General features: G+C 35.4%; 2 protein-coding genes across 2 annotated transcripts in view; both read right to left on the bottom strand.

Moving 5' to 3' along the window:
- The window catches only part of LOC135215923 (latent-transforming growth factor beta-binding protein 4-like), a 593,663-nt gene that overhangs the window by 335,305 nt on the left and 231,996 nt on the right, over positions 1 to 26,362 (bottom strand). The window lies entirely within an intron of this gene.
- LOC135215325 (uncharacterized) overlaps positions 1 to 26,362 on the bottom strand; it is a 146,682-nt gene that overhangs the window by 115,603 nt on the left and 4,717 nt on the right. The window contains exons 3-5 of the mRNA XM_064249885.1: positions 23,968 to 24,051; positions 5,403 to 5,558; positions 3,239 to 3,394 (exon numbers count right to left, since the gene is read on the bottom strand). Coding sequence (XP_064105955.1) covers positions 3,239 to 3,394; positions 5,403 to 5,558; positions 23,968 to 24,051 — 396 coding nt within the window. The remainder of the gene's footprint in view (positions 1 to 3,238; positions 3,395 to 5,402; positions 5,559 to 23,967; positions 24,052 to 26,362) is intronic.

Here is a 26,362-nt window from a genome sequence, read left to right on the forward strand (position 1 = left end):
CCTATGTGAACTCTCGAGCGAGACTGAGCGTTTCCAGCCCTGTGATTGGCTTATCAACCGCCAATCAGGAGCGTCATAAGGGAATGGCCTAGACATCAGATTCACGGCTCTTGTGAATCTATTATAGTAGTTGGTCTCCGTTCCTGAATGAAGGAAAGTAATCATCTCGGTTGTTAAAGTAATGGTAGTGGACTTCATGACTATTTTTCTTGGGTATCATATCTTTCTATACCTTCCTGTATGAACTGTTAAAAAGATCTGCATCTGCTGACATTCTAGTCAAAGGCTTGCCACATTGAGTTCAGATCTTACGAATGCCTTGTGGTCATGGTAATTACCAAGTTGTACAATCTTAAGATTCAGACCCAAAAATCAAAAGAAAAATAATTTTATAAGATGGGAATTAAAATGAACAAAACTTTATGTTGCCTTTATCACTGCATTCACCATACTGATTTTCTAGTCACCTTCTGTTGAGTGAGTTTTAAAATTTGTATTATATTTAACATCGTGTAGTACCCTAATGAAGTTTTTAAGATTCTCAATAAGGTATTGCTTACATAAAATCTTAAACTTCATCAACCTTCCCTTATTCTATTGCACAAGCAATCAGTGTATCACTCACTGATTAATTCAAAACTCTTTGCTTACCAGTGACCAGCAATAACACCCTCAGAGATAACACCACCTTCATTGATGCCATTTTCAGTGAGGCATTGATTGCCACTGAAGACAAACTTTTGTAACCATAAGAGTCTGCATATCCAAAGAGGAAATATTAAATCAAACTACAGTACCTATATCCCGCCAGGATAGAGAATTTACCATAGATTTCACTAAAGCAGTGTTGAATGTTCAGCATAATCACTGGCTCAGTTTTACTCATGGAAGGAGGTCTTTGTATTTCTTATTGTTAGGTGGCATAAGTGAAATGGTCCTGCCATCTTCTAAAATAGATACTAACTAGCTACCTATAGTTTTAATTGCAGAACTAACAGATATATTGTCTGGCATCTTCCATCAAACGATTCCTGTTATTCCAAAGACCAATTTATTGTTTAACTGTGAATCTGCCCTAAGTCACTGAACTCTTGGAAGAATTTATAGTCTTGAATATTATGCTAGGAAACCACATACAAGGCAGCAATTTGAGTGGAAAGGGTACAAAGGAAAATTCTATATTGGCACAAAAACTTGAAACCTACATGACCACAAAATGGGAAAAGCTAGTCTTTAAGAAATGGCCAGTAGTCGCACCCACTTTTCCTATCCTACCTGCACTTTCTGTTGATTAATAGTTTATTAAAGGCCAATGAGTAACAGAGGCAAGGGATCCTTCATTGCACTTGTGCTCAATTCCCTAGAGACTGAACATGCATCACACAAATGTTCAGTGCTCAACACTTCCTCTCCAGCCACGTCAGTCTTGGGCAAGTAAGACACAGTGATTAGTGGCTCAGTAAATAGACCTATGCCCTCCCATAAAACACCCTGGATTTATGCTAATCAGGCAACAAAAGAAAACTTAGAAGAACCTACCAAAAAGGAAATATTCTTGTGTTAATTTTTCACAAAACTTATTAACTACCTATCTCTCTTGTTTCTATAATATTCTTCTCCAATTCAGCTTACTTTCTGCAAGATTAAAAGTGTTAAATATAAATTAATTTACATGAAAGTGACTAGAATAAGAATGTATTTGAAGCAATCGTTTTTCATATCTTGTGTAGCATAATGAGGTGTAGGTGGTGAATGTTCAGTGCATACAAGAAAGTGATAAGAGCTGGAAGAAAGAGGCAACCTAAAAGATTTAAGTACAAATGAATTAAGAAGAAATAACATAAAAAAACATGAATAAGGAAGTTCCCGGAAAGAACTCTGGAAATAAAACAGGTTATTTTCATCAGTGATGATGCATGAAACCAATGGTTATAAACTCGTGCTGGGCTATCATGTTACTCAAGGATATGAGTGCATGATCACTGATTTTGATTTTGTTAATCTTAACTGTTTTAATTCTTGTCGTCTTGGAGGATACATGTGGTTAAAAAAAAAGCGTTCACAAACACAGATATAATGGCTTGCATCTTCAAGAAAATACTACCTGTTATTCTGAGAGGCAAAAGTTTTGATTAGCTTTTTAAACCTGTATTAAGTCACTGTACTCCTGGAAGGACTTTTAAGTGTTTACACACACACACACACACATGCACAAGTTTTAAAAAGTTACTCTTCGAGCTATGAAAAATGCAATACGAGCGCCAAGGAATAGTTTTTACCACAAAGTTCACAAATGTTTGATTAATTCCCAGAAGTCCACCTTGAACAAGTCAGTCAACTATTGTCAGCAAAGTTGAGATAGTTTAGTACCCAAGTGATACTTGGGCAACCTGGTAGCATTACTGCCTCAAAACTATAAATAAGGGGACCTATTCATTGTTAATAGAGGCTTGTAATCCAATTACATGCAAGATTGGACACAGCTGATATCCAAGAAAAGGCCAACTGTACCATACATCCCATCTAACATGCTTTCTTCTGTATTGAAGGTTTATTAAAGGCTACCAGTGATTAACAGAGACAAAGGATACTTCTTTGCACTTGTGCACAGTGCCCTAGAGACTGAACATACACTGCAGATAAGCCTATGGCCCAATTCCCTCTCTCCAGTCACACAAGGCCTAGGCAAGTAAGGCAATGGCTACTGATGACCCAGCAAGGAGACATGCACTTATTCATACACCTATTCTTGGTTCATAAAAAGTGTGATACAATATATTACGGACAAACTGGAAAATCGCTTTCACAATGAGTCGAGCAGCACTGATATTCAGTGAGAACTAGTGAAATATCCAATGCATTAATCATACATACGAGAGACTTAGATCATCAAGATGCTTGGATTTAATTGACAAGAATAACTTAGATCATCAAGATGCTTGGATTTAATTACCAAGAATAACTTGTGATCCATCATAGGCGCCAAGAGCAAATGCTGTCAAACGAAATAAGTCATGCATGTATTAAAGTGACCATTAATTTTATATTTCGAGAACACCACTATGGTTATTAGATTTTTAATATATTTTCAACTGATTTAGCTTGCATGTGATCAAGGCAGTATGTAGCTGTAGAGGAAAAGAGAAAAATAGTATGTTTCTTGTCAGTCACAGAAATGTCTTAAGATTCAGTAGAAATAAATCATCCTTTACCTGTGACAGATCATACTATGACTCACCAGTTGTTGAAGGAGCGGTTGTAGTAGTTTGTGTGGTTGTTACAAGGGCGGTCGTTTCCGTAGAGGTACTGATTGAAGTTGCTTCAGATGCAGCTGTAGTGGCTGTTGTCTCCCCAGGGCTGGAACTAGCAGTCTCTTTGTTGGTGGCAACTGTGGCTGTTGCATTTTGGAAAACATGAAAGAATGAGAAGATGGTGGTTATTTTTACATGTCATCTCCTTCTCACCCCTTCTCACCCACCCCTCCTATTGGGCCTGAGCTTGGAATTGAGGGCCATTGGGAGTGTCACTGTTCATTTCAGCATCCTCAAAAACTGTGGATTAGAGACTTAATATTTGTTGCTTTCGGTTATTTTTACATGTTACCCTTCCCACCCCTGTCTCACTTCCTCTTCCTATTGGGAGGGTCACTATTCTTCTCGGTGACCTCAAAACCTATGGTTTGGACACTAATATCTGTCATTTTCCATTTTTTTCTACATGTCACCCCTTCCCACCCTTTCTCGCCCCCAATTCCTATCAAGGCTGAACATGGAATTAAAGGGCTTCAAGAGCATCACTATTTATCTCAGTGACCTTGGAAACTATTAATTAGAGGCTAATATCTATCGTTTTCAGGTATTCTGACATGTCACCCCCTTCCCACCTCTTCTCAGCTGCCTTCCTATCGGGACTGAACTTGGACTTGAAGGGCATTGGGTGTGTCACTATTGTTCTCAGCATCCTCAAAAACTGTAGATTAGATGCTAATATTCGTTGTTTTCGGTAATTTTTACATTTCACACCTTCCCACACACTCCTTTACTCAACCAATAAGTAGTTCTTTGTTGGACGAGTGGTTTCCATGCTCGCCTACCAATTCGGTAATTCATAGTTCAATTCCCCACTCTGCCAACGTGGAAGAATTAGAATTAAGTTATGATATTCCTTTAACTGCAGCACACCTTGCTAGTCTTATATGGTAATGTATCTAGGATAGAAAATTTTGTTTTAATGGTGACATTTTTGTACGATAGTTTGGCATGCCTATGGGTAATCCCTTATCTCCTGTCCTTAGCAATATGTACATGAAATTTTTTATACTAAACTATTACCAAAATTTTTGCCCCAAAAAATTATATGGTTTAGGTATGTGGATGATATTTTCTGTATTTGGCTAGTTCACAAAAATCTCCAGGAATTTCTGATTAATCTCAATAATTTTGTCCCTTCTATAAAATTTACTGCATAGGAAGAAAGATATTGTAATTTGAACATTCTTGGAAATGATAGAAATTACACCTTTTCAGTCTTTCTAAAATCAACTAACATTGCCCCTTTTGTTCATTATTATTGCAATCACCATGAAAATTTAAAATCTCTCTTTTTTTCTGGGATGTTCTTGAGGACTCTGCTTGTCTGTAGCCCACAGTTTACTGATGCTGAGATTAAAACTATTTATGATATTGTCTTGAAACTTGAGTACCCAAGGTCTTATGTAGATGTAGCATGGAAAAGTGTTAGAAAAATATTTTATTTAACTGATGACTAACTTGAAAATAGTAAGCATAGTATTCTCAAATTACTGTATGATGAAAGCTTTTTAGAAATTCCTAGAATTTTAAAGCTTTTCAACATAACTGTTGTTTTCAGTAATATTAATATTAAGAGTTCAATTATTAAAAATTCTCCTAAAGATGTTTCTGACTGCATCTATGCAATTCCTTGTAAAAAGTGTGATACAATATATTACGGACAAACTGGAAAATCGCTTTCACAATGAGTCAAATAGCACTGATATTCAGTGAGAACTAGTGAAATATCCAATGCATTAATCATACATACGAGAGACTTAGATCATCAAGATGCTTGGATTTAATTGACAAGAATAACTTAGATCATCAAGATGCTTGGATTCAATTACCAAGAATAACTTGTGATCCATCATAGGCGCCAAGGGCAAATGTTATCAAACGAAATAAGTCATGCATGTATGTAAATGACCATTAATTTTATATTTCATGAACACCATTATGGTTATTAGATTTTTTAATATATTTTCAGCCAATTTAGCTTACATGTGATCAAGGCAGTATGCAGCTGTGGATAAAAAGAGAAAAATTGTATTTTTCTTGTCAGTCACAGAAATGTCTTGATAAGCAAAGAAAACTCTTCCTCTGACTCACCAGTTGTTGAAGGAGCGGTTGTAGTTGTTTGTGTGGTCGTTACAAGGGTGGTTGTTTCCTTAGAGGTGCTGGTTGAAGTTGCTTCAGATGCAGCTGTAGTGGCTGTTGTCTCCCCAGGACTGGAACTAGCGGTCTCCTTGTCGGTGGCAACTGTGGCTGTTGCATTTTGGAGAACATGAAAGAATGAGAAAATTGTATATTTTTGTCTGAAAACGAATCATTCTGAGATGTGCTGGAAGATCGACGAACTGAACAATATGAAGAGGTGAATTCGTGGATTATTACTGATCAGATGGCATAAAGAACTAATAATAAATGAGTACCTCGCAACAGCCAGACACCTGAACCTTCACCACAGGTAAAATACAACTGAATACTCTAAAGGCAACAGTGATCCCTTAAACAACTTACCAGTATTGCAGAAAATCAGACTAATCTCATATGTAATTAAATTAATTAAAGGGTATCACTCCATCAACAACTTTAAAAGTCCAAGTATTTCCCTGGTTCTAACTCACTTAGTAAATTGAAGGTAAACAGCTCAATTACCACTCTATGTTCCTACCTAAGCAAATACTGGTGAAAAAGAAAACACTTATAAAAATTTTAAATACAAAAATTTATAGTCAAACTCAAAATTTATAAGTGAAATTCACAATATCAGGGAAATTTACGGTTACTTGAAAACAACACAAAGTTTAATTAATTCTTGAATTAGTTAAGTAAAATTAAATCAAAATTAATTTATCACAAAAATCAAGAAAATTAATTCAATTGAAATTCAAAAGTGTTAGGTAATAAATAAAATTTGGAAATTAATTCGCAAGTCCTAAATAACACTAAAACTTGAAAAGAATTCTAAGTAAATGCAAATTAATTCACAAGTGTAAAATTCAATGAAATATGCAACGATTAATTAACGACAACAATTGAAGTTCATCAAATAGTGAATGCAAATGAAAACACTGAAAAATGTGGAAAATACCAAAATTGTAAAAAGCACTAATCACTGAATATATATAAAAAACACACTTCAATAAGAAAAAATGGACAAATGCACAAAAAATCGCTTCAATACAAAAATTGGATAAATGCACATAAAAACCACTTCAAATGAAACAAACACAAAACAAAAATTTGCAATGTGCAAAAATTGAAATCATTCTCCAAACCACTGTAACTATTAGTTGCAACTAATAAACCTTCTAATAACACATTATCTTGGTACCAATTGTTTCTGCTGCAGCTAGTTCCAAAATTTCACCACACAATTCACAATATTCAACAAAAAAATAAGCGCCGTTAAACACCTGTACAATGTTTGTTCAGATTCCACAATAAGCCCTAAATAATACTAAATAACTCTAAGAAATACGAAATCTAAAAGTTACGTGTGACCAATCACTGAGTATATAAAATTTACGTTAATTGTAAAATCAAATATGACGCGGGAGAGAGAGAGAGAGATGATTATGCCCCGAGGTCTTAAGTCTGAATGAATCTTCCTTTCTTGCGGAAGCTAAATAGTGTATTTCGTCACACAAAATATTTTGGGGCCGAGAGACAGTTACTTTCATAAAAATTATCTTTCAAAACAATATCTAAAGAGAAATAGGAATTACAATCACAAATAACAAATATTATTACATGATTTAAGACAATAAAAGTATTTTAATATGAAAGGAATAATCATTTATAAAGAGAGCAAAACTAAATGGTGTCACTTCCCAAAGATGAGGTATGCTTAAACAGAAGATTCTAGAATGATCTTGCAAAAAAATGATGCAATCCTATAGCAATATAGTGAAATCTTCATGTGGCTTCTCAAAAACAGAGTCAAGCGAGTAAGATTGACATGTTATGAAAACAAAACGGAGACTTTTAGTTTTCCTTATCTCGTGTGATGATGACAATTTCTAGCTTGGAACGGACAATGTTAATCTCTCTCTCTTTTCACATTCTACGTTATCGTAACTTTTAAATTATATTATGCAAAATCTGAATATACATTTTTAGAACATCCTATAACTCTAAGCTCAATAAGGAATCTGAAAATGTTGCAGACACTTTTCAAACATCATGGTTATAGAGAGGGGAAATGTTTGTTATGAAAGCAACAGCATATAATATACCTCCCCCTAGGAGATTGGTTATCAAGGTGTTGAATCCAACAATTTGCAATGGGGTAAATTATCCGCAACTACATTGTTTTTGCTACCAATGTGCTGCACTCTTAAGTTATACTGTTTCAAGCACAAAGACCACCTGGTCAGTGTTTCATTATGATTTTTCATTCGCTGGATAAATGACAGGGGATTGTGATCAGACAACACTAAAATTTCTTCATTCCTAGGTCTGTTCACATACACTTCAAACTTTTCCAATGCTGTGATTAAAGCTAAAGTTTCCTTCTCGATTGTTGAGTTTACGTTCTGATGTTTTTTTTAGTTTTGAAGACTTGAAGCACACTGGATGGTGGATATTATTTTCACCTTCTTGAAGTAGAACATATCCAATGCCACAGTCAGAAGCTTCAACTTGTATCACCTATTTCCCCCACCAATGGCCTGGCACCTTGATGTGGTGGTGGGGCTACAGTAGCAGAGTAGTGCCCTACCCTGGCAGGTCTAACCATGCTACACAGGCGAGGCTAAGCTCGGCCCACTTTTGAGCCTTCTCCTATTTTCAATCCCTAACTTCTTCCCCTATCAGGAGTGACCATTAGTTTGACAACCTTGGACCTACATTGGAGTATGGCTCTGACTGCTCTTCTGATTTGATGGAGGGTGAAGAGAACTGACATGTCTCTCCACCCGTAGAATTTGAGTACCTGACGTGCCCGAGCGAGGGGAAAGTCTTAGGTCAAACATGGCCCCCAGAGCTGGGTCTGATCTCGACGGACTGATGACGCCTCAAGTTCTGGGAGCCATGTGTATAACCAGGTTATAGCATATAGGGGTGGCCACTAAAAGTCGCATAACACATCCCTCCCTTGTTAGGCTCCGTTTTACGTAGGAATATGGTGGGCGGAGGACTACCTGGCTGAAATAATACAGTGCTCGTATCTATGGATGATACATTAACCCCCATTGTTGACCACCCTGGAGGAGACTTGGAGCTGGCTCAGGAAAGTGTAAACAAAGAAGTAAACGATGATTCTAGAGCCATACCCAAATCAAACATAATAACTATGGAATCATTCTTAATGCCACAAAAGGAAATTCCTCCAGTAACAAATAAAAAAAATGAAAATATTAACAATTTTCGAAATAGACAACCTAAATACAGAGCAGATCCTACATTGGTACACTTTGACTCATTATTTGGATATGGCACTTGGCCAAGATACTTGGTTTTTAAAACAGAAACCGAGCTGACCACTTCCAAATTTGAAAATATTTTATTAGCCCAGTACCCGACCAAAGAAATGACATTTAGATCTATAACAAGAAAAGAATGGATAGTGGAAGCTACCACAAAACTTCAATCAGAAAATTATCAAATGCTTAATAATATGAACGGGATAAAAGTCACGGTCGAAAGACATGACAAGTTGTACAGCATTGAGGGAACAGTAATGTTACCACCAATAATGATTGTGATGGCCTACCAGATGAGACATTGTTATTGAACTCATTAAAAAATTAGATATCCCAATATTGAAAACGTAAAAGTATATGAAATCCCAAATAAAAGACATCAGGGAAAAAAATTGAGAATAGCTAAAATTAAATTTGAAGGGCAGACTCCTCCATCTAATATTAAAATAGAAGGCCAGAGAAGAGAGGTATTATTACCCCATGTACCAAATCCTCTTCAATCCACAAATAGCTCTAAGTATGGACATACAAAAACAAATGTAGAAATGAACCAATTTGTGCATTCTGTGGTTCAGAAGATCATGAAACCACCTGGAACTGTGGCGTTCCTAAATGTTGTAATTGTGGACAAGACCATCATGCGACATCAAAGATATGCCCATTCTACACATATAACACTGAATTAAAACTACTAATAAGCAGGTCTAGCATGTCAATTCCAGAAGTAAAGCAAGAAATTAAAATCAAGAGGTTTCATGGACCCTGCCAGAAATAAATCATATCGAGACGCTGAAGAAAAAGTAATGTCCAAAGAAATATTTTATAATACCTGGAAAAAATAACGAAAAATAAAACAATAAGGTCAACAAACTTAGAACTTGACAAAAAGTCTCTTGGAGAATCTAGCAATACAGTATTAATAAGCATCCCTTATGAAATACTAATGAAAGATGAAGAATTGCCGTCTGTAGACTCTGGAAAGGAAGATCATGCTGATCAAACAAGAAGAAAATGAGAAAGAAATAATTTCCCCCAAAAAAAACTCAAATTAATACTAATGACATCAAGAAGAAGAAAATCCTAAAATCAACAGGAAAACATCCCCTAATTTAGATAATAATTGATGAAATAAGTCCTTCACCAGTCTTTCCAAGTAAATCTGAAAGTAATGAATTCTTCTATAGTTTTTGTCAAAGTAAATCTGAAGAAATAAACCCTTCGCCAGTCTTTCCAAGAAAATTTAAAGACATATTTCAATCAGTCCAAGGAAGACAAAACGATAATTGTGAATGTCAGCAGTGTATCCAAGAAGGCGTAACACACCAAACCGAATCTCACCATGAACGATGTGGATGCCATACATGTTTTTTGCTAGATTGCAAAGAAAACCCCCCCCCCCCCCCCGAAACCTTTAAATAAAGAAAAATTGATAAACACGATAAGGAATTTCTTAGCTAGAAAAGATAATATCTCAAGCCAGCTAGAATTACATACCAAAGATTGTATGTGTATTAGACACTTACAATACTATCGTGAGAGCAAATAGCAGTGTTAGACAATTCTTAGCCAAACAAGAAGAAATTAAATTCACTACTGATCAGAAGATAACACAGAAATGTCAAAAACCCAAATAGAACATTAAATAAAGCTAATTAAGTGAATAATTACCGATAGTTTTTAAAAATTAAATATATATATATATATATATATATATATATATATATATATATATATATGTATATATATATATATATATATATAATATATATATATATATAAAACAATATACAAAATAATGGAACATAAACGGTCTGAAAACACGAATGCACTTGGGTGGTGAAATACAAAGACTCAAATAAAGCAACATGAACACAATGTGCATATGTTTACAACACGTTAATAATCCAGTCCCATCAATATGTAATTACTTTCTGGCATCCTCCGTTCCAGGAGAAGGCAAGTTAGGAACAGCAATATATGTTCATAATCGTGTGACCTATGATAAAGTTACAGTTAATAATAATTCATTTCAAATATCTTCAATTCGCCTGCATATGACAAACCAATCTAGCATTTTAGTCTGCAGTCTATATAATCAACCTAATGAAAATTATGATATGGCTCAATTATCAAACATTTTATCACATTTCAATGAGCCAATTTTAATTTTAGGTGATTTTAATGCTCACCACCCTTTATGGGATGCCAATACCATCGACGCAGATAGAGCAGGTAAAGACATAGAAAATCTAATACTTAATTACAACTATTGTTGTCTGAATGAAAATGAAATCCCAACATACTTTTCAAAAACTCATGGGACCCTATCATCTGTAGACCCGTCAATTTGTTCCACTTCGTTAGTAGACAGATTAGAATGGAATACTCTGGATGACCTTTATACCAGTGATCACTACCCAATCGTAATCACATATCTTGTGAAGATAATCATCAACAATTTATACCAAAATTCAATTTTAAAAAAGCTGATTGGGAAAAGTATAATTTAGTTACCAAAAATGTTTCCCCTTTCCAAAGTAACAATGATCACCATGAAATTAATTCATTTTTGACAGATTTCGTAATTAGTTCTGGAAATAAATCAATACCAATCACAACTTGTAAGCCAAAAATAATTCCTGTTCCATGGTGGTCTAGAGAACTTTCAGAAATTATCAAACTGAAGCACAAGATGAGTAGAAGATTAGACAGACTAAACCAAATATATAACAAATTATATAAAAGTAATTGATATACATTGAAAGGATTAGTATTAATAGCTATGGAAATTGATTATATCAAACCTTTATTGAATAAGATATCTGCTCAATTCAGGAAAAAAGTTATTAGCATCTTGGGATAATTACGTCTCGGACTTCTCAGGTGACACTGTTAAACAAATGTGGGATAGATTTCGAAAAATTAATGGCAAATATAGTCGATCACCTAGATCCCCAATATTACATAATGGGAAAAGAGTTCATGATTTAAAAGAAATATCAAATATAATAGGTCGCCACCTAGAATCAATAGGCAATAGCTTGAATTTAGACGAACATTTTCGCATTAGAAAAAGGAATGAAGAAAAACATAATTTTGAAACAAGTCAACAATTATACTACAATGCCCCATTTACATTAGAAGAATTTGATGCTGCATTAAAAACTTGTAGTAACTCTGCCCCAATAAAGGATAATATCTCTTTTGAACTCCTTATACATCTGAACATTAAAGCCAAAGAATACTTATTAAAATTTCATAATCACCTATGGAAAAAGAAACTACTACTCAAAGCATGGAAACACGCTATTATAATTCTAATACCCAAACCCGGCAAAGATCCAAAATCAGTAAATAATTATAGATCTATATCACTAACTAGTTGTCTGTGTAAACTCATGGAAAAATGGTAAATAATAGACTTAATATGGTATTTAGAGAAAAATTAAGTTCTAGCAGCAACCCAATCTGGAAGTAGAAAAAATCATTCAACTTTAAACTCATTAACATCACTAGATCAAATCAAAAGAGGATTTGTACAAAAGAAAAAAATAATCATATATATACTGATGGTTCCAAAGATGATATGGGAGTTGGAATTCGCTGTTTATTGGGAAAAACCAATTATAAAAGATCCAAGCCTCCTTACAAAGCAAAGCATCAGTGTTCACTGCTGAATTACTAGCAATAAAAACAACATTAACAACTATATCTGAAAACCAGTTTAATGAAGTAACCATCTTCAGCGATTCACTAAGTTCAATAAATGCAATAAGCTCTTATACTCCAAAAAACAAAATTGTAAATGAAATTAGACATACATTACATGAAATGGAAAGACAAAAGATATCTGTTACTCTATGTTGGATACCATCTCACATAGGATTAGAAGGCAATGAAAAAGCAGACACCTATGCAAAAGACACTAGAACACTCCCAATATCCGCAGAATTATTAACACTGAGAGATTATATTAGACACAGTAAGTCGGTGGATCAAGAAAAAAATGGCAAAAAACTAACTGGGAGGGAAATCATCCTAACAACAAATTAAGAGAAATAAAAGGAAACTGTAGAACCCGTGGCCATCATCCTATCAGAAATGCCGCAAGAACTCAGTAATATTGACACGGCTAAGAATTGGTCACACTAAACTGACACATGGTTACCTAATGAGTAACCCCCATGCCCCTATACCTATGTGCGAAATATGTAAAGTACAAATAACAGTAAAACATATTTTTAAAATCTGTCCAAAATATAGAATCCAAAGAGACATATTATTCAGAAGATATTCTTTTAAAGAAATATTGTTAGAAAGTGACAAATTTTAACTTTTTAATATTTTAAAATTCCTTAAATTTAATCATTATACAATAAAATATAATATATAGTAATATATATTCTTCCAGATAGTAAATATTTATTTTAGATAATATATATTGCAGATAATAAATTTTTTTTTATTTTTTTTATAATAATTTATAAAGATTTTAAATAGCATGTCTAATCCTTCGGGCCATCCCTAGGAGAGTTAATATTAGCTCAGTGGGTTGGTTAAACTAAAGTTAAAAAAAAAAAAAAAAACAAAAAAAAAAAAATAGGTGGTGCGATACTGGCTAGTCTATACAAAGTTGGCAGGGGTGTTGCACTCACTGTGCTAGTGATTAGTCGGCAGGCTTTATTTAGCTTGATATCCACTCTTTTGGCGTGACTTGATCTTTCCCACACAGGAACACAATATTGTGCAGTGGAGTAACATAGTGTTAGGGCCATTTGCTTTAAAGTTTTTGCATCTACTTCCCACTTGGTGAATGCAATTTGCTTAGGAGGTTATTTTCTGGTGGCCACTTTTTTCTTGAGCTTGTTGACATGCTATTTGAAAGTCAAGTGTTCTTTCAAGAGTGACGCTAAGATAGACTGGATGCCGATGGTTTTCCAGTTCCTCGTTATCCCATTTTATTTTCAGTTTTCTGTATGCCTGGTGGTTGTTCAGATAGAATTATTATTATTAATAGGGGTTAGTTTTTACCAGACCTCTGAGTCTCAAGTAGACTCTCTCGGGCTGGTTCTCAGGGAACAATCCTGAGAAAGAAAAAAAAAAAAAAAAAAAAAAAAAAAATTAGACTGTTATTTAAGAAAAACCCGTCTTATTTAAAAATTTATGATTTTATTAATTGAAAAATCCCTGCTTTCCGTAAGAATATTTTTTCATTTCCGAACTCCGCAGATAAATAGATCTTTCCTGGGTCCAATTTGGGCACTCAACAAGCAAATGCTGTACTGTCATGGGTGTTTGACATCTGTTTTACATTTCAACTGGGTCAGCATGTGGTGTTGACATCAAAAGTGACCATGTGAGAATCTTGTGTGTCCTATACGTAGCCTTGCTAGGATCACCTCTTTTGCTCTTTCCTCCTGTGAGGATGTTCTCCATGCATAGACTTCAGTTTTTATATTTTTGAGTTTATTTGTTGTTGGCACCGAGGCCATTCTTCTTTCCAATCCTGGTAAATTAATGTTTTAACTGATTTTACCCAGTCTGACACTGGGGCATATGAAATTGTTGGAGGGATAGTACAGGCTGATTGGCAGCAGAGTCTGCATATTCATTTCCTTTTATTGCCCACGTGTGCTGGGATCCACATATTTCCATTGATATTCCTGATTGGAGGAGTTGATGAATTTTTATTTGAATTTCCTGTACTATTTGGTTTCCTGGTTTATACTGTCTTATTGCATCTATAGCGCTACGTGAGTCACTGAAAATAACAGAGACACTTGCTTTTGCCTACAGATATCATATCTAGAGCCATCTGTATGGCTGTGACTTCAGCAGTAAATACTGATGATATTGAAGGTAGGCTTTTTTTACTTAACATATTTTTCGAATATGCAGATGCTCCTACTCCAACATTATTTTTGGAGCCGTCTGTATATATCATAAATTTGTCGCCTTTTTTCTTCTAATGTGCTCCCAAAGCATGTTGGCGGTACATTTCCGTACTTGTCATTTGCTTTTTGAGTAGGTAAGACAGGGAGGTACATATTTCTTTACTCTATTTAAAAATCCATGATGGTGGCAATTCCATTGGTGGGTGAAAAATTGGATTCATATTATGTATGTTCATTATGTATCTAGCTCTTTTTGGGAAAGAGCTAGTACTATTAACTGCTGTTACTTGATTACAGTTTTGGAAGCAGTAAGTAGCAGGAGACGATCCCGCTTGCATTGAAAGACCTCTTTGTATTGTTATTAAATTACGGTGATGTTTTAAGGGCAAAAGGCACCTGCCTCCACCAAAAGTGAGTTTGTTGGGGACGATCGGAAAGCTCCTGTGCACAATCGCACGCCTTCTATGGTGCACTGCATCAAGAGATTTTAATGCAGATTCTGAGGCGGGGATGAATATATTGGACAGCAGTAATCTATTATGGATAAGACTGTTGCCTTATATATCATTAATAAAAATGTCTCGCTTGCTCCCCCAATTAGTGTGTGATAACTTCTTAATATGGCAAGGGCTTGATGCCCTTGGCTTTAATGTATTTGATGTGCTCTTTCCAATTTAATGTTGATCAAATATTACTCCTAGATACTTGATTTTTGTACAAAATTGTATTTCAGTGCTATAAAGATGCAGTTGATTGTTTGGTTCTTCATCCACCTTTTGTCTTTGTAGAAGACGATTGCTTTTGTTTTATCAGTTGAAAATTTAAATCCAACTGAATTTGCCCAACTACATATATTTGAAATGGCAGTATGAGAACTCTCTGAGCATGTCTCAGATTACTACTCGTATAGTAAATGACAAAGTCATCAACATATAAAAACTGTTTTTACACCACTTGGTAAAATTTATAGTAATGTCATTGATTGCTAAAGCAAACAATGTACAGTCAAGACACTACCTTGAGGGATTCCTTCTTCCAGTTATAGGTTACTGAGTAGAATTTTTATACTATTACTTGAAAAGTTCTGTTTTTGTTAAGAGTTCTTAATAAATATTGGTAAGTGGGCCTCTTAGTCCCTTGGAGTGGAGTTTTTGCATGATGTTATGTTTCCATGTTGTATCGTATGCTTTTTCTATATCAAAAAAATATAGCTACTGTTAATTCTTTTGTTCAAAGCCTTTTTGATATGATCTTCTAAATGTGTTAAGGGATCTAGGGTTGATCTGCCAGCTATTGAACAGATTGTGTTGGTGTTAAAATGGATTCTTTGGTTATTACATACGTTAATCGTGCATTAACCATTTTTTCTAAGATTTTGCATAGGCAACTTGTTAGAGATATCGGTCTATAATTGGATGGATTACTTGCATCCTTTCCTGGTTTGTTTATTGGAATAATTTATGGCATGTTTCCATTTATCAGGAAAGGACACGTTTAGCCAGATACTATTGTAAAAAATTTTAATAAATATGATTTAGCTATAGGAGCTAATTTTTTCTATCATTTCAAATGATATTTTTATCATATCCTGGTGCAGAGGGATGACAAGAGTTGATGGCATTATCTAGTTCATCCATGTTAAAAAATATAGTTATATTCCAGGTCTTCAAGAGTTTCAAAATTGAGTATTATATTTTCTTTTTGTTTTCTGATACTTTGAAAATGTGTATCTAGGCTGGAGTAAGCACTGATGTTTTCAAAAATGTTTCCCAATTATGTTGATATTTCATAAGTATCATGGTATATTTTTCCATTTAAATGTATTGCACTTCTTGGAGGTCTTATATGTTTTCCATTGATTTTCCTATCTTTGCCAGGACATCCCTTGTGGATGTGGTTTGAAGATATGTTTGAGACATATTCCTTCCATGATGCGATTTTTTCAGCTATTACCGTTTTTCTAAATTTGGCTGTATATTTGTTATATAGTGGTTTAATGTGGTTAATTGTTATGTTTGTATAACTATTTTTGTTTAATATGTTTATACTATAGGGCATTTTGTGAGTGATTTAAGGCGAGTTTTGAGTCTGTTTAGATTGCGAACTCAATATATGTTTTTATTTTACTTAATGTTGTTAATGTTGGATTCCACCATGGAACAGGGGATTTTGTGGAATGTGTTTTGGTTTTTTGGGAATACTGTTTATCTGCAGCATTTATTATGAAGTTGAGAAGGATTCACATGTAGTATTGTGATCTTCATTATGTGGAATGGTGGTATGTTTCGTGTGTATAAGGAAAAATATTATCCCAGTTAGCTTTTTGGATATTATATCTTGTAGGTGGCAATATTTGACATTACTTAAGTAGTTCGAATGATGATTGGGAAATGGTCACTGTGTATGAATCGTCTAGGGACGTTCCATTCAAAAATTTCTCCGCTACATCATTTGAACATAATGAAATGTCAATTGAAGAAAAGGTTAGGTGTGTATTTGAAAAATATGTTGGAACTTCACTTTCATTGAGACAATACAGGTTGTGTTTCATTATAGTATTCTCTATGTGATTCCGGTGTGTCAGTGGGGGTTATTAATATCCCATAATGGATTATGTGCATTAAAATCTCCTACTATAAGTAGTGGTTCCTGTATACTTTTGCTAATAAGTTCAGAAAAATCACTGAAATTTGCATTGAAATTTGGTTGGTTATAAAATTACAAATAGTAATTTTACTTTATCAGGCATATACAGTTTAATTGATGTTATTTGATATGGCATAGATGGTATGTCAAACAGGTTCATATGTAATGCTATTATGAACGTATATGGGCTGTGCCTAATTTTCCACCGTCAGTTGTGAATAACAGGCAATTTTATAGTGTTGGATATTTTGTAGGGTTACTTCCTATATGTTGTAGACCTATGCACATTGGGTTGTGGCCTCGTATGATTCTTTGTAATTCACCAGACGTAGTCGGGTTTAAGAGACCATTTATATTCCATTGAATGATTTTATATTCCATTATTGGGAGGAATTGGTGTTAAATTCTGTAAATTGATTGCTGATTTTTACTTTATCTCGTAGTTTATATGCATTGAATTTATTGTGGTTTTTTAATCATTGTATTTGTATGTTGGTTATAGATTCTGCAGTTGTTTGTTTTTCATAGTTGAAATATTAATAAGTCTATTTTTGATTTTATAATTTCCTTTTTGTATTTTAAGGATTCAGAACATAATTCGTTCTCATGGTTGGTGTGTTAAAGGGCACCTCCTTAATTTGGTAAAATTGTCAATACAATTTCGTACTGTGTCCTCTGTCTTGGTAGTTAGTTGGTTATATGTACTTACAAAGCATTCATTACAACCACAAGATGAAGCATGTTTTGGTAATGTTAATTATTGGTTCAGAAGTTTTTGGTCTAGCTTTAGAAATTTCTGGTTTTGTAATTCTATTGTTCCTTTTCTGTAGTGATAAGGACTGTTGGTTTGAGGGGTTATTTGTTTTGTTGTTGTTAATTGGGATATTTCGGTCTTGTGGATGGTTGGGGGGTGATAGTTATATTTTGGTTAGGTTTAATGGTATGATTTTCATTAGTATTATTTGATGGAAATTGTAAAGAGTGATCTTTACTGTCCAGATGTTGGCTGTTTGATTGAGATTGAGGGTAATTGTGTATTTCCACTTGTGATGAGGTTAGTTTAATATCTTTTTTAAAATGTTCTCCTGGTGTAGTTGGAATCTCTCTGGATTGATTGTAATTTTCAATATTTACTTTTTTTCCCTTAGGTTGGGGTTCTTTCTAGAATTCTTTTCTTTTTGCCAGTTCGATTATCATCATTATTTAATTCTTCTTTCTATTGGAAGTTCTTTTCCATGGATAAACTGAATCATCTATGTTAGGTGGTATTGGTTGTTGTAATATCACTTTTATTTTGGGTTTCAGTATTATTGGTATGAAATCCAGTTTCCATGTTTATACTATCTGTTTGTCATTGTGCTGTTTGATGTCTTGATTTTTAGTCACATTTGAAAAGGTGGGGGTTTTGGATGGATTGTTAACGCCTCTTACTTTTAGCTCAACGTCTGGCTTCCATGACTGACATTCCTGTCCTATTTATTAACAACTGAAGTTCTGTGTTATATTGGTAAAATGAACACTCCTTAGATTTTGCATGATGGGCTAGTACACAATTAATACATTTTGATTGATTACAGTTCCAATTAGTGGTATGGTCATCTGATGCACAGACTGCACATATAGCTTTATTACGGCATCTTTTGTATGTGTGTCCATACCTTGAGCACTGTGTACATTGTAATGGTTTAGGAACAAAAAGGACGAACTTCTCTATTTTGTCCAAGAATTTTTATTTTAAATGGTAAGTCTTGGCCTGTAAATTTTATTTTGGCAATGTTGATATTTTTACTTTTATCTTTCCTACTTGAAATAGAGTATATTTCTAAATCGTGGATATTGTTATATCTCAATTTTAGGGAGTCTAGCAATAGTTGTTTTGAAGGAAGCTCCTGCTCGCTATTGGGTAGGATGACTGTACCCTGTACATAATTCAATGTTTCGTGGCTTGTAATCATTACCTTTATATTATTTATTTCTGTTATACTTAAAAAGGCAGTGGACTGCTTTTATTGGTTACTGGATAAGCCATTCATTGTCCTTGATGTGTCTGCATTCCATGTCTTGTGTTGGATATATGTTAAGTAATTTGTTTTCTAGCATCGCTGCTGAGATTTTGTTGTCAGCTTTGAGGACTAGAAATCTTGACCAATTATTCTGGTCCAAAGAGGTCATCAAAATGTACCAATGTGGGATTAAGTCGGTAATTTTGTTCTCTTTGGTCCTTGTTTTATGTATGTTGCTTGTCTATTATGATTTTTATATTTTTCTGTATTGCTGGGAGGATTATTTGTCTCTAATTCAGGAATTATGTTTTCATCATATATGGGTTCCATTGTTCGATATTGGAGTTTACCAATTTATTTTTGTTTGTTTGTTTTTCTTTTTTATTTATGCACTCTATTTGGTTTTTCTGGCTCTGCTGCTTTACTTGGAACAGGGTGTTCCTTTGTATCTTTTATAGTACTTTCACTACTTGTGGCAGTACCTAGGAAATTCGGGAGTGTGACGTGCCAATGGTCATCAACTGTGCCGTAGTTTTTCCATCATGGGGCCCAGGGTACTCAAATCATTGATTTCACAGTTCATAAATTTTGAGTTTAAAAAAAAAAAAAAAAAAAAAAAAAAAAAAAAAAAAAAAAAAAAAAAAAATTTTTAAAAAAAAATTTTGAAAAGATATCATTGGCCCTTCGCGAAGTTAAATCTTCTGCTAAAGGCACAAGTGAGAAAGGACTCCCAAATGTCCGCATCCTACCCTACCCCAAAAGGGGATGGCATAACATGATTAGTATGGCCCAAGTGTAAAGCAGAACCCGCTGCTAGGACTAAGAGTATTATGTTAATACAATTATCCCCCATCCTAATCAACATTATGGGCAAAACTGGATAGAATGCCGAGAGTTCTATTCCTAGAACCAGGCCCCCCCTGGAATCCGTGGGTCCAGCTCCACAGAATAGTTCCGCCTGAAAAAACAGGTCCGAACATTGTCGGGTAGATGATGGCTCTACCACAGTTCTCACTATTTAGCTTCAGATTTAACTCCACGTTAAGCCATGATATGTTTTCTCATTTATTTGCTTTCAAAAATTTTGGCAAAAAATGGAAAAGTCCACATAAGTTTACTCGAAAATATATGTCATATGGGACTCCTTGGGGTTCGAACCTGGGAAGAGATTCCTGAGGTTCGAGAGCCCCTACACGTCAAGGTGGTCCCAAAATGAGGGGGTTCAGATAGAATAAGCATACATGAGTTTGCATGGGGTTTGCTTTGAGGTGCCATTTTTTATAATAGTCTGAGAGAGATGATAATGCCCTTGTCAGTCTTTCTTCGATGGTTTTAAAGGAACATGACTGTGTTGCAATACAGAGATCATCAGACCTCCGGATGTCCTGGAGTTGTGGTAGGTAATTTGTGTAGATGTTGAATAATTATGGGGCAAGTACAGAGCCCTGTGGGAGACCATTTGTCTGCTTCCTCCACCTACTTTTCCTGCCGTCCATTTCCACATAGAAAGATCTGTTCTCTAAGAGTGATCCAATGATGCGCACAGTGGTGGGGTTTGGGGTCATTTGGGCTACCTTGAAGAGAAGAGCTCTGTGGTTAACTGTGTCATAGGCAGCTGTGAGATCGGCAAACATAGCACCTTTAATTTGTTTGTTCTCGAATCCATCCTCTATAAATTATGTTAGGTTCAAGACCTGACTGCAGCATGATCGTCCTGGTCAAAAGCCCGTTTGATCTGGTGTTAGTTGTTCTTCGATGGTGGGGGCTAGGCAGGACATTATCATGCATTCGTAGAGTTTGAGGATGATGCAAAGTAAGGATATTGGTCGTTAGCTCTTAGGTGAGCTTGGATCTTTACCAGGCTTGAGAAGGGTCACAACTCTTGCTCTTCTCCATATCCCTGGGATTCGATATGTTAATGCACATTTATTGAAAAGAGCAAAAAGCCAAGTCCTAGCCTTGATTCGGAAATGCAGAATCGTTTTGACCGCAATTCTGTCTAGACCAGCAGCTTTCCCTGACTTCATGTATTTCATGGCTGATTGTAATTCATTCATGGTAAACGGTTCAAATATATCATAACTCTGTGACAAGATGAATTGCATGTATTACTTCATTTTCTTTAGATATCCCCTCTCCCTGTTTTGGTTGTTGGTCTTTCCATTGATTAGGAGTTGATGGGCTACTTCATTAGGGGTCACTGCTGCTATTCTTGCTGGGTGCAGGTCTTCTGAGTTAAGCTTTTTGATGATGCTCCAGGCCTTTTTTACTGTAGTGTGTCATGTCGATGTTTGTGATGGTTTCTTGCCAGCATTCGCGTCTTTCATGGTATAGTGATGATAACAAGTCTTCTCCAAGCTCCAAGGTGTTTTCAGAGAAAGGATCGTCATTGTAGGCCTGTATGTACTCTTGATATATTTGTTTGTTTTGATCTGAGAGACCAGGGATAACAAGTCTCTACAACCTCTGGGGATGTTTTCCTTTCCACCTCCTATCACCAGTGATTAGAAATCTTCATATTGCTCTGGGTCAGGCACGATGTACGCAATTCCATTTTCTGTATCGGATGTAAAGCCTTCCCAATCGGCCTTGTGGTAGTTTCATCTGGGGTTTCGGTATTTGTTTCGCGGGTTGTATGACTGGTTTGTGTGCAATAGCCACTGGTTGATGTTTGGATTTTGGTATTGTGTCCATGATTGTCTTGAGAAAACGATTAGTGGGTATTAGCAGAGAGAAATGCCAGGTCCGGATTGTATCCCCTCCTCCATCATGCACTGAAATGTGGTGTCATCTTTTGCATCATACAAGATTGTAAGGTGACAAGCAAGGACCCATTCCTCCACTGCCTCACCATTGTGGTGGGTGCTATCGTAACCCAAGCCAGTGTTGTGGCTATTGAAGTACCCAACCACGAGACAGGGCTTATTGTCAGAGATGTTGATCTGGCACCGCACAAAAGTAACAGGAGGGGGTTTGTAGACTGAAGTGATATTTAGGTGTTCAGCTTCCACTTGTAGGCTCTCCAGCCCATCCTTGGATAGGTCTCTACTTTTGTGAATGATGGATTTCTAACTAGCATATAGTGCACTTCCGTGGATTGGGCTTTGGTGGGAAATAATTAAGTCCATGCCAGGTATTTTAGGCAGTATAAGATCTTTGTGAGTCTCTTGGATGCACAGTACATTGGCCTTCAGGTTAGAGAGCAGATCTATTTTCGCTGCTGACAGGCCATCAGCATTGAAGCTGATAATTCTGAGCTTACTTATGTTGCCAAGAGGCTGATGGATTTTCCTTTTACCACCTCTTGGACTAGGGGTAGGATGTAGCAATTGGTCTCTAATAATTTAGATTAACAGGGGCACCACGTGAAGGTTTGCTACAAAGAAGAGAGATGTGTATTTGGAATGTCAGGATAGCTAGAATAGATATGGGATGATATGAAAGAGATTGTGGTGCCAATAGCAGCAGAGGTGTGTGGGAGGACAAATGGTAAGCAGCAACGGGAAAAAGAAACTTGGTGGTGGAATCAAGATGTTCAAACAGTTGTGAAGAAAAATCGTATAGCCAGAAGAGGGTGGGAAGACGATAATAACTGCCAAACAACAGAGGAATACAGACGGACAAAGAAGGAAACAGAGTGGTAGCGATTGCACATGGAGAAGCCAGGAGAGAGAGTAACATAAGACGAAGGGAACACCAGAATGAGAAAAGATAAAATACAGAAGTGCAGAAGTAAGGAGTAAAAAAAAGGCAGGATGTAAGAGAGGTAGAAATGGTTAAAGATGAAAATGGAAGTATCTTAATCGAGGAAGAGGAAGTACAGAGAAGATGGAAAGATATTATTTTCCACAGCTTTTAAACACTAAGAATGGGTGTGAAGAACTGGAAGATGTTCCTCCAGTAGAAAGACTAATAGCAAACATCAGAGAGGGACTTCAAGAATGCTATAAAGAAAGGAAAAGTGAATGAAACTGCAGGAAAGTCAGTGGTATGAATAGAGATGATTAAAGCAGTGGGAAATCTAGGCAGAGTGGGTGTGCGCACTCCTGGAAAAGATCTGGGATGTAAAGGCAATGCCAAAGGACTGGAAAGACAGTTGCATGATTAACATGTATAAACAATTGTTCTGGTTTTCATATGAACAACAGCACATTTCTGCCTGAGCATAAGAAATGCACACAGCCCCTGTATTTAGCTCAGGAGAAAAGACCTTCAATATGAATTGTCCCAAGGTTTTAAGAAAGAATTTCATGCCTCTTTGGTTAACATGAAATTTAAGCCTATTTACTTGTTGCATAGATTTTCAAAAGTGTAAGGGTACACTTCATTTTTTAACATGAATTTATTCCATGCACCGATTGTCTAGATTCAGCGACAAGAGTAACTCTTGATTTAGCATAGTCACCAAGAAAACCCTAATTATAAAGGCAAATAAGTTGTGCATGTATGAAAATGTTGACTGATTTTATATTACAAAAGCACCTGTGTGGTTATTACAAATGTATACATACTTTTAGTTGTCTTTGTTAGTTTGTGATTAAGAGAATATCATGGTCAAGATTTTGCTCAGGAGAAAAAAAAAGGACATTTTCCTGCTAGTCATTGAAGCGTCTTCTAAGATTCATTAAGCAAAAATTGTTACTTACTTGAAGTAGGTCAGTTTAATAGGAAAACAACAGTAAACTTCTTTTTAAAACTCCACCAGTTGTTGTGTCAGTTGTTGTTTGTGTGGTCGTTACAGAAGTGGTCGTTCCCAGAGAAGTAGTGGTTGTAGTTGCCTTTGAGTCTGCAGTAAGTATGAGTATTTCAGAGAATACTATAAAGTTTCGTTTAGAGAACAAATTTTGAGAACTAACTGGACGACTTGAAAAAATGGAGACCATTCGTGGATTGCTGCTTATCAAACATTTAAAGAAAATTCACAGTTGTGTATAGGAGCGAACCTACAGGAAACATCATGACCTTTTGTTTATTTTCCTAAAGTATTCACAAATAGGAATCTTTCTGACCCTTCAAACCTGGAAATGAGCCTATATCTTGCCATTAAAGGGCATTAGAGTAGATAATTATTTTGGATTGTAGTTTACCTAAGTCAGTGTATTTCTTGTCGTCTTGGAGGACACATTTGATTAGGAAAGCCCACACAGTTGCAGACATATTGATTGTTATTAAAATAATACCTGCTATTCTGGGAAGGAAAAGTATTGATTACCTCATAGCCTGTCTAAAGTCACTGGACTCCTAAGATGATTTCAAAAGGCCTAAATATTTTGTTATTAGAAAAGAACATTCCCAAGGTAAACGTCGGTATACACAAGTTTACAAGTGACTCTTTTAACTTTGCAAAAAATGCTGCACTGGCAATAAGAATGTTGTTTTTGACCACAAAAATTCTCAAATATTTTTCAGTTAGCTGATGTCTTCTTCCACAAGTCAGGGGCCTATTGTCGCACAAAAAAATTGAGATAGCCTAGTATCCAATGGGCTACTAACTATGTTTAGGTCACCTGATATCATTACTACCTCAAAATGATAAAAAAGGAAACCCTATTATTCTTTTAAAAAGCTGAAAAAACACACACAGCTCCAAAATGGGATTCCATTGGTATCCAGGATATGCCCATAAGTACCATTCTCCCTATCTGACATGCTTCTCTTTCTACTTGCCTTAGAGACAAACATACACCAAAGATATGCTCAATGCCCAATGCCTCTCTCCAAGCAACATGAGACTTGAGCAAGTAAGCCAATGATTACAGATGACCTAGATAAGCATATAGGCCCATGCATATCCATTCTTAGCTCACAGGGGACCATAAGAAGATGTGGCAGCGAAAATCTATCAGATCCCCAGTCAATAAACAAGTTGCAGTATCAAACAAGGAGAGTTGCTAGTTCTGATTTGCAATGTGAACAATAACACAATGCTGCCTCCAGTGTTGGAAGTTGCAGACAAGCCTTACATTTGCCCTTGAAAAAAAGACACAAAGGTTTTCTGAGGTTTCACAACAAATTTATGCCTTTCTGTAGAGGAAATGAAGTCATATTTATTTGCTGTATACTTCATGTAATAATGTTGTGACTTCTGTTTACATAAATTATTTTGAGTCCCGACTCTCTAGATTTAATGCCAAGATAACATGATCAGTGCATACTACCAAACAAAATTAACTATAGAAGGAAAAAAAATATGTATGTATGAAATTACTAATTATTCTTATGGTCATACCAATGTCCACATACTTTCAATGGATTCACCTTGTGCAGGATTAAGACCATATTTTGCTCAAGGCCAAAATATTGCTCAGTAGACTAAGGAAAAAATACTATTCCACTAAAATCACATAAAATGTCTTAGTAGACTCTTCAGAGAATCCATCATTTTCTTGCGACACGTCAGTGTGATAAGCAAATGGCTGCCGAAGTGGCAAAAATAGTCTAACAAAACTCATCAGTTGTTGAAGGAGTGGTTGTGGTTGGTTGGTGGTGTTGTTTAGGGGTAGTTTGTAGCTGTTGTGTGGTTGTTGCAGGGGTAGTTGTAGCTGTTTGTGTGGTTGTTGCAGGGGTAGTTGTAACTGTTTGTTTGGTTGTGCAGGGGTAGTTGTAGCTGTTTGTGTGGGTTGTTGCAGGGGTAGTTGTAAGCTGTTTGTTTGGTTGTTGCAGGGGTGGTAGTGTCCACAGAGATACTGGTTGAAGTTGACCCAGGTGTAGCTGTGATGGTTTTTGTCTCGCTTGCGGTGGAAACTCGTTTGCCTCATTGTCAGTGGTAACTGTGGCTATTTGGTGAAGGTCGTGAAGGAATGAGATTATTATGAATACAAAGAAGTTTCGTTTAGAAAATCAACGTTCTGAGATGCTTTGCACAAAATCTGGAAGCATTGGAAAAGTGAAGAAGATAATGCGTGGATTAATACTTATCAAATCAAATTAACTTACAGCAGCCTTCATCAAAGATTCTTATTTATTAATATTGTTATTATTATAATTAAATACTATATAATGTATATATATATGTATAATTTATATATATTATATATACATACTTATATATATATATATATATATATATATATATATATATATATATATATATGTAT

Source organism: Macrobrachium nipponense, chromosome 5 (assembly GCF_015104395.2).
Source record: "Macrobrachium nipponense isolate FS-2020 chromosome 5, ASM1510439v2, whole genome shotgun sequence".
In the NCBI taxonomy this organism is placed as follows: domain Eukaryota; kingdom Metazoa; phylum Arthropoda; class Malacostraca; order Decapoda; family Palaemonidae; genus Macrobrachium; species Macrobrachium nipponense.